This window comes from Sceloporus undulatus, chromosome 2 (genome assembly GCF_019175285.1).
Source record: "Sceloporus undulatus isolate JIND9_A2432 ecotype Alabama chromosome 2, SceUnd_v1.1, whole genome shotgun sequence".
Taxonomy (NCBI): domain Eukaryota; kingdom Metazoa; phylum Chordata; class Lepidosauria; order Squamata; family Phrynosomatidae; genus Sceloporus; species Sceloporus undulatus.
Window position 1 is genome coordinate 17,990,716 of NC_056523.1, and position 14,711 is coordinate 18,005,426.

The 14,711-nt window shown below is 42.8% G+C and overlaps 1 protein-coding gene across 2 annotated transcripts in view; it reads left to right on the forward strand.

Annotated features, from left to right (window-relative positions):
• Positions 1–698: 698 nt before the first annotated feature.
• MDC1 (mediator of DNA damage checkpoint 1) overlaps positions 699–14,711 on the forward strand; it is a 34,256-nt gene continuing 20,243 nt past the window's right edge. The window contains exons 1-4 of one of the 2 annotated variants that reach the window (XM_042452749.1): positions 699–1,059; positions 7,750–8,226; positions 9,370–9,463; positions 11,508–13,120. In XM_042452749.1, the coding sequence (XP_042308683.1) occupies positions 924–1,059; positions 7,750–8,226; positions 9,370–9,463; positions 11,508–13,120 (2,320 nt within the window). In that variant the 5' untranslated portion in view covers positions 699–923. The remainder of the gene's footprint in view (positions 1,060–7,749; positions 8,227–9,369; positions 9,464–11,507; positions 13,121–14,711) is intronic. The other variant, XM_042452748.1, reaches the window with a different exon arrangement.

Consider the following 14,711-nt stretch of genomic DNA (forward strand, 5'->3'; position numbering starts at 1 on the left):
ACAGCTCACAAAACTACAGATCCCAGAATTCCACAGCATTGACCCACGACAATTAAAATGTGATTTGAATGAAGGAAAAGGCCCTTGAACTTGCAGTTTTTAAAAAACCATTACTGTACATGCTTTTTATTTAGATCAGAATCTTATTGGGGTCTACAATAATGATTTCACTTTTTAAAAAAATGTATAATAATAATTGTGTAATAATACTAAAAATGTGTTTAAGCAACTGCAGTTGTGTATAAAAATTGTTTGAGCAACTGCAATTGTTACAGGCAATTTCAACTAGCATTTGCCATTGCTCTCTATATTATATGTCTTATTTGCTTCCACCCCTTTGGAGGACCAACAAAATGGCTTCCACCGTGAAAAGTAGAAGACAGTCTTGAAGCAACTCTATGGTAACCGGGCTACTCTCTAGCCTTGAGATTCCTCCGCTCTATGGTCAATCCGCAGTCGGGTTACAAAAGGGAGCGGGGAAAGAATAAGAGCCGTTGACTCAATATCAACCACCAAATGAACCAACCAATGGGAGGACGAGAAGCGTTTAAAACGGCAGCAGTGGCAGCCAATGAGAAAAAACCCCCCGGTGAAAGGCGGGACGCGCTAGGAGGCGTTGCTAAACAGAGAATGCTGCTTTAGGGGAGCGCTCAGGGAAGACTTTAAGTCCCTTCCAAGGGAGGGGGAAGAGGCGGAGGAGGAGGGGAGATTTAAAGGGACAGGCCCCCTAAAAATAAACTGGGGGGGGGGAAAGGGGTGTGAGATTTCTGGGGGGTGTCATTATGTTTTGGGGGAGGATCTCTGAGGAGTAATGCAAGGAGAAATTAGAGGCAGGTGAAGTCTGGGAGGGCAAAGTGGGGCAGTGCCCTCCTGCCATAGCAGGGCTGCCATTGCTTCCTGTGTTACTGGTTATTACTTGCAGCATGGAGCAAACCCAGTTGCTGGACTGGGATGGGGACCCCTATGAGGCCCCCAATGGATTTGAGGACCACTCTGGGGGTGACCCCAAGCCTGTGGGGCGCCTGCACCTCCTGAGCAGCAAGTATGGTCCTGAGAAAGGTAAGGATCCCACCCCCCTCTGGCATTTAGAGACTTAGATCTTTGGGCATTTATCCCTATTTTTGATTCATTGGGGAGGCACTAAAAGAAATTACAGCATTTGCCCATAGGGGAACATTGGAGAATACTTGCCCATAGGGATACACAACTTGCAGTGATCCCCAAACTGTGCCCTTTAAGAGATTTTGGACTCCAGCTCCCAGAATTCCACACTGTTGGCTAACATGGCTGAGACTTCTGGGAGCTGAAGTTCAAAATCTGTTAAAGGGCAGTTTGGGGATCACTGATTGCCATAGGGACACGTGGGGGAATATTTGCCCATAGGGAAACATTGGAGAATGCTTGCCCATAGGAGAACATTGGGCAAGTAATGTTTCCCTATGGGCAAGTAATTCCCAATGTTTCCCTATGGGCAAGTACTGTCATTTGTTCTAGTATGTCCCCACTGCATGATTTCTATTTAGATCACAATCTTACATGCTCACTGGCTTGGGATGATGGGAGTTCAGAGTTGTTACTGTTGTTGTTGTTGTTGTGTGCCTTCAAGTCATCTTTAACTTATAGGTACCCTACCATGAGGTTTTCTTGGCAAGATTTGTTCATAGGGTTTTTTGCCATGGCCTTTCCCTGAAGCTGAGAGAGTGATGTCTTGCCAGTGGGTTTTCATGTCTGAGCTGGGAATGGAACCTTGGTCTCTAGAGTTGTAGTGCAACTCAAACTATATAGCAAAGTACAATAGTATCCAAAATCCACCAGTGACACCTGGTTTGAGCATTGGATTATGACTTGGACATGAAACCCACTGGGTGACCTTGGGGGAGTCACACTCTCTCAGCCTCAGAGGATGGCAATGGCAAACCTTCTCCGAAGAAACGTGCCAAGAAAACCCTGTGATAGGTTCGTCTTAGGGTCACCATAAGTCAAAAATGTTTTGGAGGCACAGAACAAGAAAGGCTCTTCCTTCCCCTGAGGCTGAGAGTGTGTGACTTGCCCACGGTCACCCAGTGGGTTTTCATGACCAAGCTGGGATTTCGAATTTTAGAATATTTGCATATACATAAGGAAATCTCTTGGAGATGAGAGCCAAATCTAAAAAGGAAAATCCTTTATGTTTCGTAGAATCTGTTACAGACTGCCAAAATAAAGTTGCTTCGGGTCTCTTTGGAGGTATGCTATTTAAATGATGCATGGGTCCTAAGAGTCCGGAGGTCGCGCCAAAGCCATACTCAATTCCTAAGCACTGGAGTATAGCTTCCGGATTCTTGGGATGCATGCATCATTTAAACAGCATACCTCCAAAGAGACCCGAAGCAGCTTTATTTTGGCAATCTGTAACAGGCCAAAGAGTTGGAAGGGCCATGCAGTCCAAGCCCCTTCTATGCAGGAACTTTATACACAGTATTTTAAATAATTTTGTGTGCACTGAGCCATCAGAAAGTGAAGGTATTCTGTCCCAGCCATTGCCCATGTGGACAATTTTCGATTTTGGAATTCCAGAAAAGGGAGACTTGACCTGAAGTAATCATTTCGATTTATTATTGAGTTGGATTTTTATTAATGTGGTGTTGGTGTCAAATGCTTCTTGGTGTGACTCGATTTCAGTTCACAGATAATATTAAGTGAAAGGAATAGGCCATAAAAAAGGGATCGATAGAGGGGAAGTCCCTGTTCTGTACCGATGGGATTTCAACCGTCTGGCAGACCCTAAGTCTATTTGCGTGTTCTCTCAAGGAAAAAGTCCAGAATTATAGATGCATCACTGTTTGTCAGAACTTTGAATATTTACCTAAATCTTCTAGACTTCCCTTGGCCAGCGATCCAGAAAATAGCTTCCAAACTCAGAACAGAACAGACTGTTCCCCATATATTCCTAATTTTCTTGTATTTTTGTGTGGGTTTTAATTATGTTGGCTAAAAACTGGATTCTTCACATCTTTATACAAGATACATTGGGTTCACAATAGATTCAATCAGTGGGAGTGGATCCCACTGATTGAATCTATCAAATCAGGAGCCCCAAGTAGGTCAGCAAGAGGAAAATGTACGTAAAGGATAAGAAAATAGTCTTCAAATGTGTTTGAATTATTATTATGGCCCTTCTTTAGGGAAATCTTCTATACTGAAGTTAAATAACTGAATCGTTCTCCCTCTTCATAATTGTATAGGAGACAAGAGCAAGAGCAAATTGGAAAAGTTCATATTTTTCCTAATGGAAAAATATAGGGATATATGAGGAACCATTGTAATTTACGAGAGGGTTCCCAACCTTTTTGTCTCGTGTCATGGAGCACAAGTTGGGAGCCACTGATCTAAAGGGTATGAAATATATTTTTGTCTACTTCATTAAAAAAATAACACTGTTGATGACACATTGTACTAAGGAAATATAAATAGTACAGTATTCAGTTGCAAGGGCTTTGCATACATTGTCCTTTTATCAACAGTTTTGCATTACATCTGTGGTGTTATGTAGCCTTCCTTGATCCTTCCTTTCAGTGGGGTGATGATTTTTGGCATTTTATTCTATAGTCAGCAGCTGAGGGACTGGAAGGAGGTTCTGCTGGAGAAAGTATCACATTTGGAGATGTTACCAAACTTGGAGGGCCCTGGAAGATGGGCAGAATTTTTTAAAAACCGCAACAACTAGAAAACCTGGCTGAACCTACAGAAAGAAATTCAACAGAGACACCTGCAAAATTGTATATTTAGACTACAAAAGTGAAATGCTTAGATGTATAATACTTGGTAGGGATTTTTGTTGATTATAAACTGAACATGACCCTGTAGTGCGGTGGTGCAGAAAGCAAACAGTATTTTGTTGTTGTTGTTGTTGTTGTATGCCTTAAAGTTGTTTCTGACTTATGGTGACCCTAAAGTGAGCTTATCATGGGGCTTTCTTGGAAAGATTTGTTCGGAGGAGGTTTGCCATTGCCTTTCTCTGAGGCTGAGAGAGAGTGACTTCCCCCAAGGCCTCCCAGTGAGTTTCTATGGCTGAGCTGGGAATCGAACCCAGAATCGCAGTCCAACACTCAAACCACAATGCAACACTGCTTCTCAGGAAGACAGTATTTTAGCCTACATTAAAAGAACCATAATTTTAAAGTCAAGAAGAGTAACAGTCCCACTATATTCTGTGCTAGTCCTATTCGAGAGTGTACTACATTCTGTTCTAGGTGCCTCATTTTAAGAAGTATATAGATAGTGGGAGCAAGTTCAGAGATGGGCATCAGGGATAGTAAGTGGTATGGAGAACAGACCTATGAGGAAATGTTGAAGGAATTAGCTATGCTCAACCTGGTGAAGGGAAGACCAGGGATGACATGATTGCATTTTTTAAATAAGTAAAGAGTTGGCACAGAAGAGGATGCAGGTTTATTCATTGCTATCCCAGAGGGTAGGATCACATCTAATGATTTGAAATTCCAGGAGGGTGGATTTTGATTGAACATTAGAAGGAACATCTTGACACAAGAGCAGTTCGACAATGAAACCAATTCCTTAGAGAGTTGTAGGGAAGTAAAAAAGACTTTTCTGGATGTCTTCTAAAAGTGGCTGAAGCTGGAAATCCCGCACTGAGCAAGGGGTTGTTTGCCATGATGGCCCTTCCACCTCTATGATTCTGTTACACTATAACAAAGGTGATACGAATTTAGCAGCAATGGCTACACAGTTAGGGAGCCTTATATGCAAGTATGAGAGCCAGTGTGGTGCGGTGCTTGAAAATTGGACTACGGCCCTGTAGACCAGGGTTCTAGTCCTCACTCGGCCATCTAAACCCACTGGGTGACCTTGGGTGAGTCACACACACTATGCCCCCCAAAAACCATGATAGGTTTACCAAAAGTCACTGTAAGTCAGAAACGATTTGAAGACACAACAGTAAGATGGAGGTATATATGTTTTTACAAAGTTTTAATGTGTATTTTTTAAAGCAAGGAATAAATTAGTTTTGATGGGTGTATGTGGATCTGTTGTGAGCCCACTTTGAATCAAGTAATTGTAGAGGAAAGTGTAGGTACATGATGTAATTTAAGCCAAGGAGGGAGAACCTGTGGTCACCCAGATGTTGATGGACTCCAGTTCCTATTGGACCCAGCTGGCTTGGGCCAGTTGTATGACCCAAGGGGAGTCATAGTTCAGCAACATCTCTGGGCCACAGGTTTCCCATTCCTCATGTCAGCTGTGTTTAAGTGTTCGATACAGGCAGGTACTGAATGAATGAGGAGGGTCTCACAGTGCTTACACGGCTAGCATTTGCTGGTTGATGTGTGAATCAGTCCAAAAGGTTGTGTGTGATTTTATTTATTTATTTTCTTTCATTTATATCCCAGTGTGGGACCAGTCACTGAGAAGGTCCCATTCATTCTTGGAGATGTGATGCACAGTTGGCTGTAGTTTATATCTTCATGAAGGCAGCCCCCAGCTTTTCTGTCCATGTATACATAGTCTGTATTCAGACTGACACAAATTACAAGTATCCTGGGGCATAGGGCTAGCTCATATATTGGCATCTTAGGGTGGGACTAGCCTGTTAGTACACAAAACCTTCACAGGTTTCCATAGAGAGATTGGATGGAATCCTGGTGGTTAGTCACAAATAGATAGGAGATCCATTGAATCTGATGTTGAACAGTGAGTTATCTTGTAGATAAATGACATTAAATACTCTAGTTGGAGCTGAAAATAAGATTTAGGCTTCAGGGTGTGGAATAGAAATGGGGTCTCAGTCTGCTGTATCTCACAGAGTTGTTGTGGAGGGTTGTTTGGTAGGCTGCCTTCAACTCACTGGAGTAAAGACAAGATAAATACAGGCTGAGTCTCCCTTATCTGGAATTCCAAAATCCAAAATATTCCAAAAACCAAAACTTCTCATGGGTGGCTGGAATAGTAACACTTTTGCTTTCTCATGGTTCAGTGTACACAAACTTTATTTCATGCACAAAATTATTTTTAAAAAATATTGTGCATAAAATTATCTTCAGTAATGTGTATCAGATGTCTATGAAATATAAATGAATTTTAAATTTAGACTTGGGTCCCATCTGCAAGATATCTCATTATGTACATATATGTAAATACAGATATTAAAAAAATTCCAAAGTCCAAAACACCTTGGGTCCCAAACATTTCAGATAAGGACAATACAACCTGTCGAACTATTATTTCATACTGAATGCAGAAAGAGGCTTTTATCACACGGGTCCTGTACAAAATCTGAATCAGGACCATAACACTGAACTGTGGAATTTATGATTTGAAAAATAATTTGAAAATAATTCCTTTAATTCTTTAAGAACGAACCAGTGGGTTAATCTTCCACCATACCTCGATAAAAATTTGGTAGAGCCTTTGGAGGCTGTGTGACACTGAGTCATCCTTACATAATCACTCTTCTTACAGATTCCTGAACTTAGTGAGATAGTTGGCTTGCTTTAAATTAACCTCAAACTCTCATTCACCTTCGGTTATGTAATCATATCGGAGTTACTTATGTCAGATATATTATTCATGTAAGCAGGGCTGCCTGTGATGAAAATGGGGTCAGGTGGAGAGTTGCAAACCTGGGGCTGAGGTTTGTTTTGTGCCACTTCTCATTCACAAGAGAAGTCAAGGTACAGAGGAACAAAAAAAATCTACCTTCTGCTAAGCTAAACTCTTGGTCCACCTGTCCTAGAGCCCAGCTGGCACTTCTTATTTTTCCAGTTCCTTCCAGTTGTCCCCCAGATGTCCCAACACCTAGGGGACATGGGGGGGGGGCAATTTTGCCATGTTTGAACAGGAGACTGGGCATTTTTAGGCACAAGAGAAGCCTTCCCCTCCCCCTGAGAATTGACCCTGTTGGGGAAAATAGGCCTCTCCTGGGTATAAAATGGCTTGTCCTACAATATGGTGCCCCCATGTGCCTTAGGGAGTTGTTTTGGATGGTATGTGTTGGCATTTTACAAAAAAAATTTTCAGGTAGAGGGGCCAGTGTTGAAGGTCCCCTATAGGGTCAGTGCAACCTGGTAAGTTCCAACATTTGTATTTTCTCGCTTCTCCTAGATGGATTGAGGCGGGATTACAGTCCGTTAAAACACATGCATCAATATAAAATACATTTAAAATACATCAATAAAAATAATACAATTAATCTTAAAACTAAGTCCGCATCGAGTGGTAATGCAATAAATTCATCCAATGGTCTGAAGGTGACACTTACACAAGGTCAGGTGGATAAGTTCGCTGGAAGAGATTTGTCTTAAGTGCCCTCTTGAACGGCTCCAAGGAGGTAATAAGATGGATCTCTTCCGGGAGATCATTCCACAATTTAGGAGCAGCCGCTGTAAAGGCTCTCTGGTGGTCGATATGAGCTTGGTTGGAACATCTTCCCTTGAGGCTGAGAGCATATGACTTGCCAAAGGTCACCCAATGGGTTTCATGGTTGAATGGAGAATCAAACCCTGGTTTCCAGAGTTGTAGTCCAACACTCATACCACTATGCCACGCTGACCCTACCAATTGTTAATTCCCCCTCCTCTGTCGAAAATCAAAATTGGAAGCAATTTGATGTCCTTTCTGGTTGTGTTGTGAGTGCCAGTGTAGGCCCTATAGGAGTGGAGAGGTGAAAATCCCCCTGCAGTTGCCCACCAATTGCCCTAGAACAAGGAGAGATATGGGTTCCTTTCATGTCTTGACTTCTTCCACCTCTAGATTTCTGGATCTATCCAGGGGAGAACATCATTGGGCGCCTAGAAAGCTGTCAGATCTGCTTGCCTGCTTCATCAGTTTCCAAAGCTCATGCTGTGATCGAAGTTCCCATCCCTGATGGGCCCCACCTTTTGTACGACAAGGGCAGCCTAAACCGCACCCGGCGCCAACGAATAATCTTGATCCCCCAAGTCCGCTACAGCCTTCAGGATGGCGACACCTTACTCTTTGGTGACGTGGGATGCCAGTATTTCATGCTATCTCCAGAGGCTGCACCTGACTCTCCCAATGACTCCATGGAGGTGCCTCCCACCCAGACAAGAGTGGATGCCAGCGTCTTGACCATTGAGGAGACACCTATGCCAGGGAGGAAGATGATGGGCTTTGGTGGAGTCCTGGTTCAGGATTCTGACAAGGAGGAGGAAGAAGAGGATGTAGTGAATGGGACAGGCAGGAACCTGTCTGTCCCTACAAGAGATGGTAAGTGGAAGTGTCCATGTTTGGACTTTCAACTCTTACAGGCCCCAGATGTTTAAGTTGTTGTGTTGGACACTGTTAGTATCCACCGTGGGGCATCCTGTGATTATTAGGGGATGCACAAAAATACAGAATGTAGTATTAGCCACAGAAATGAGTTTCTTGAGAGCCTTGGCTTTCATTTCTTTTCTTTTCATTTCTTTTTTTTAAAACTGAAGTTTTCATAGCTGGGAGAGTCTGGGAACTATAGTGCAGAACACCTGGAGGACACTAGGTTGGGGAGGACTATAAGAGAGACACTGCACACCAGTTGTATTTCAAGCTAGAGCTTGGAACAGTTACTTTCTGGTTCCCCAAAAATTATGGCCAGGGGATTTGTAGACAAAAAATAACATTTCCAAGCTCTTAGACAAACCTGTCTTGTTCCTGTGTTGTTTGTGATGCTTATTCACTTGACCAACCTTAGCTCTTCAGATGCTTGAGAAGAAGCCCTGTCCTTCCTAGGATCATTTAATAATAGTGGATGTTGTTTGAAACCAGAACTGAAGTTAAAGTATGGTTGAAACTCCCATCAGCCTTAATACCCTCAAGGCACCAGATCCCATTTAATCTTGGAAGCTAAGCAGGGTCAGCTTTGGTTAGTGCTTGGAAGGGAGACTACCAATAAATACCAGACACTATATTTCAGAGGAAGGAAGTGGCAAAACCATCTCAGAGTACTCCTTGTCTAAGAAACCCTTTGAAATTTGTGGGTTACATACATCAACCAGCAACTTGAAGGCGCGTGCGCGCACACACACACCTCCCATTAACTGTAGTCAGCATACACAATGATGAGAGATTATGTGAGCTGCACTCCCAGAACCTGAAGGGGTACAGTTGCCTACTGCTGTGTTAAAATATTTGCTATATACCAGAGGTAGATAAAGTGTGGCTGTCTACATTTCTCAGAAGGACTTAACTGTTGTTAGGAATGCTAAATACTGTGGTGTAGCCTAACTTTTCCCACTTTGCTCACTGGCCAAGCACTGCTCTTTTCCAGAGAGAGAGAGAGAGAGAGAGAGAGTGTTAGTTCATGGTGGTGAGGAAAGAGGAAATCCCTTCTGTGGCTGCTTCCTCTTTCATTTAATCTGCTTTCTCCACTAGGCTCTGCTTCCTCTGGCCAAGATGGCACTGGAGATCAGTCCAATTTGGCTTCCTCTGTATTTTCTTCTCCTTCGCCTACTGTTGTGCCTGAAAGGTATGTCTACTTTGAGTAACTAGTTTGGGGAGAGGGCTTAGGAGCCTTAAAGATTGTCATCTGTTGAGGGGAAAAGGTGTGTACATATATGCATTGTGGGAAGGATTCGGTTCTGGTTTTTATTGGGCTTGCTAAGTACTGAATAAATTATCTTTTACGTAATTATTGTTCATCATCATCATCATCTTTTTGGCCTTTTAATGATTGCTCAGAATGATAAAAGAAGCAGAAACAAGGGAGCATCCAACTGAATTCACAGAAGAAATATTTCAGGATGCCCAAAAGATGATTGCTTTATTAGTAACAAACAAACAAAAAAGCAAATAAAACAACTATGTTGAGACATGTCTCTTGTTTCTCCTGAGGAGATACTCACATATTTGAAGGGCTTTCAGATAGAAGCTGTAGCAAGCTTCTTTGCTGTTGCTCCAGAGATTACAACCAATGAATTCACATGGAAAAAAATTAATTCAGTTACTGTAAACATTAGGAGGAACTTCCTGATGGTAAGCGCTATTCACTAGTAAAAGGGACTCTCCTTCCTTGGATGTTTTCAAATAGAAGTTGGCTAGCCTTGTCAGGGATACTTTAGTTGTGGATTTCCTGTATCACCAGGGGAGGTTGGACCAGATGACTATCAATTCAATAATTCTATGATTTTGTCTATGTTCTGTGACTCTGGGAAATTCCTTGCAGTTCTCTCCATAGCATACAACAGGAGAGCAATTATTTAATAGTGCTAGGAGCCACTTGTGTGACATAGACCAGTGCGTCTCAGGCTACCCAGAGCTTAGCAAAGTTAGTATTTGGATGGCAGATCCTAGAATTCCTTATGATGTGCTGGCCTAGAGAGTTTAATACAGATTGAGTTTCCCTTATCCAAAATGCTCAGGATCAGAAGTGTTTGGGATTTGGGATATTTGGGGGTGGGGGGATTGGAATACCTGTATTTGCATATGCATGCATAATGAGGTATTTTAGAGATGGGACACAAGTCTAAGCACAAAATTCATTTATGTTTCATATACACATAGCCTGAAGGTAATTTTATACAATATTTTTAAATAATTTCATGCATAAAGCAGAGTTTGTGTACATTGAACCACCAGAAAGCAAAGGAATATTCATTTCAGCTACTCCTGAAAAAAGGTTTAGGTTTTGTAATATTTTGGATTTTGAAATTCCTGATAAGGGAGACTCATTCTGTAACAGCTGTGCAAAAGCATAACTATTAGACGCTTTGGGGCAATAAATTTTAGTCAGTTAAATTAAGTCGACTAAAACCCTCCTCGATATTCCTTAATTGACTAAGGATTAATGGTTATATTCCTTAATTGACTAAGGAACACATTTGTAAAAAGCTATTATAAAATATATATTAAAAAGTGCAGATAGCAAGCACCATCTGAGAGGAAGCATCTTCCCTTTACTTTCACACAGGAGGGAATGCTTCTTCTCAAACAGAGCCTGGTGTGATGTATGCATGTTTCACTGAAAAACACTGGAAGTATTGTCTTTCTATAACAAATGAAAAAACAAACCTGTTGTGAAATCGAAGGCTTTCATGGCTGTCATCCATAGTTTTTTTGTGGGTTTTTCGTCCTATGTGGCTGGATCTCTCTCTCTCTCACACACACACACTGTAGGGAGGAATTAGCAGACACTAATCCTCCTTTGCATATCCTCCCACCCTTAGGCCCTGCCATCAAAAACAGAACAATACACAGATTAACATGGAAATTCCTCTCCACAGTATATGTGTGTGTACATACATATACACATACATACATACATACAGCTCTCTTCTATGCCAACATTCTCTGAAGATGCCAGCCTCAGATGCTGGCGAAACGTCAGGAATAAACTCTTCTAGAACATGGCCATACAGCCCGAAAAACCCACAAAAAACCAAGCAAACCTATTCTTAGCTGCCTCTGTAGTTAATTGCTCAGTTACTCTGGTTTCTTTAACTGGCTCAGGAGCTTAGGTATTAGAGTAGAGGAATCTGTCTTTAACTTTTCTCTTTGTCATTTGTACCCCATAGTGATGAGGAAAGTAGAGAGCTCTCTGTCAGTGACCCACCTTGTCCTTCCCTGCGTCTGTGCTTCGAATGTCAGGATGCTGAATCAGTCCCTTGTGAGAATGGTGGTCCACCTCCATTGGACAAAGAGCAAGAGGCTGTAGAGACAAAAGCTACAGAGGTTGAAGCGACAGGCCTCCCAGGCATGGAAGAAGTAACAGCTGAGAGGCAGGGAACCGCTCTTTCTATTCCTAGCCTTGTAGAAAACATCCACTTGGACAGTGATACTGATGTGGAAGATGAGGATGGAGCAGGTCACATGGCTAAATCATCCAAAGCTGCAGACTTGACAGATTCTGACAAAGCCTTAGAAATGGACAGTGACACAGATGTGGATGAACCCGTGATGATGGATCCAGGTGCTGCCTGTCGGAAGAACCATTCTTCAATTATTGATGTGAGCAGTGATACTGATGTGGAGGAAGAAGTAGAGCCCATAGGTGTTCCAAAGGCCCAGAAAACTGATGAAAACAGGGACAGTGACACAGATGCAGAGGGTGGAATGGAGAATTCCAGTGTTGGGTCTGATGCTCAAATGGAAGATGGCTGCAAAGGTATGGAAAAGGCAGAAGAGGATCCACATCCTGCACATCCTAAAGGTTCTGAGGCTGGTGAGAATGAAGACAGTGACACAGATGTGGAGGAGGTCAACAGTTACACAGAAATGAAGGCTAAATCTCAACAATCTAGTGAAAATGAGAACAGTGATACAGATGTGGATGACACATCCCTCAAAGTGGAGAATTCAGGTGAGACTTTGAAGACCCATGAGGCTGCTCTGGTGGATGGTGATGGTGATACAGATGTGGAAATGGCTGACTTGGTGCTGGAAAATTCAGATGTTGCTCAGCCCCACAGTCCTCACCCTATAAGCTCTAAGGAGAGTGATGCAGATCTGGAAAAGATCCCCCTTGAAGAGGCCATGCAACAGGATAGCAATCACCTGGAAGAAGGGAATGTTGTTGTTGCTGCTGCTGTAGGGGAGATAAAGAACCTTAATGTTCAACAGCAGAGCAGTGATGAAGCTGTCAGTGAACAGTCTGAGATCTTAGATGAGAAGGAAAACTCTGAGATCATTGAAAAGCGAGCCATCTCACCTCAGAATCAGTCTCTGCCTGTTCTCTCTATTGATAGTGATACAGATATGGAAGAGGAGGAGGTGATGGAAATTCAAGACATGGCCTCTGAGGAGAATCATAAATCCATTGTTGCTGCGCCAAGTGGAGGAGGTCAGGGGAGCTACCCTGAGAATCATGATATTGGCTTCCAAAATAGTCCTGGGCCAATTGAGGTTGAGGACAGTGATACAGATGTAGAAGTGGTTTCTCCACCCCATAAGGAATCTGTGGCTCAAGACAGTGATACAGATGTAGAGGAAGTGACTGTACCATTGCCAGGAAAACCCCTAGAAGAGCAGGATACTCAGTTATTAGTTCCTGTGAGATCTAGCCTGAATGGAGAGAAATCAACTGGCTTTGCAATGGAAGTGAGAGTCCACCATGGACCTTGTGAAGAAGATGAAGATACAGACGCAGAGGGAAACAAGTCCTGTTCAGGAGAGGACAGTAACACTGATGGTGAGGAGATGGGAAGGAGAAGGAAAAGAAGGCAAATTTTCTTTTCTTTCTTTTCCGTCAGTGGCAGACTTGCTAATTGGGGGATCTTAGGTGATGATTTTTTTAAATAGCACAGTCCTGTAATCTGGTTAGGCATAAAATATATGGATACACTGAGGACAAAGGACGATTAACCCTGATGTTAAAATATGAGTTCTGGTGTCACAATTACATTTGGGAACTGGTAATTGATGTGATTGGATTACGGCTCCCAATTATTCTGCACTGTTTTCCCATCCCAGGAAAAAGGTGGGGTATAAATTCAATAATTAGATAAGTAATTACTCTCCCTATGCTGGCTAGGAATGATAGAAATTGCAGTGCAACAGCACCAAGAAGGTGTTGTCACTTTTTCTCTGCTGTCCCTACATTGTAGTGAAATATTTGATATGTCCATTGAACAGTAAAGTTACACCTGTGCCTTGTGCAGTTGCACTGAGCATGGCTATATGCTGGCCTGGTGTCCTTTAGAAGCTACAGCAGCATGTGCTGGCACATTGCATGCTGGAATATAAAGTTAACAAGTGGGAAGTGAAATAACATGTTAAGTGTGGACTGATTCTTTTTCAGCATTCAAACCAGCAAGCCCTGGCGTCTGTTGGGATACTCATTTCCTTTTTCTCCCTCCAGTAATCTGCCAGTGTTCTGTGTTGTTGTGGTTGTCGTTGTTAACTGCCCTGGAGTCAGTTTCGACTCATGGCGACCTTGTGAATGAGACATCTCCAATACCCCCTTTCCTCTACCACTTTGCTCAAGTCCCTGCAGTCTCAGGCCTGTAACCTCTCTGATTGGGTCTAACCATCTAGCATGTGGTCTTCCTTACTTTCTACTTTCTACCTTTCCTAGCATCATTGCCTTTTCTAATGAGTCATGCTTTATGTACCCACTGAATATATTCAGTCCTGATTGTACTGTTTTTGGAGTGTACTGCCACCCTATCTCTTCCCAGCCTTTGGTCCTCCAGATGTTATGGACTTCAGCTCCTAGCTCCCATAATTCTTAACTGTTGGCCAACTTGGCTGGGGTTTCTGGGATCTGAGGTCCAAAACAAATAATAATAATAATAAAATTTTATTTATACCCCGCCCTTCCAAATAGATCAGGGCGGCTTACAAATGCACCTTAGTGCAGCAAATACAATATAAAACAGGTTAAAAACAACATCATCTCTTCATAAAAACAATAAAAACCCCTTAGCCCAACCTCACGGCCACGAGTGAGGAGGGAGGCCCATAGGATGTTTAGTCGGGGAATGCCTGATTAAATAGGAAGGTTTTGAGTCCCTTCCTAAATTGGGCCAGGGTGGTGGATGAGCGGAGCTCTATGGGCAGCATGTTCCAAAGGGCTGGGGCAGCTGTGGAAAAGGATCTTCTGGCCGTAACGGCCAACCTTGCCCCAGGCACCTTCAGGAGTTGCTGCCCAGATGTTCTGAGGGTGCGAGGCGGAATGTACGGGGAGAGACGGTCCTTCAGGAATCCTGGGCCCAAGCCATTTAGGGCTTTATAGGTAATAACCAACGCCTTATATTGAGCTCGGAAGCGAATAGGCAGCC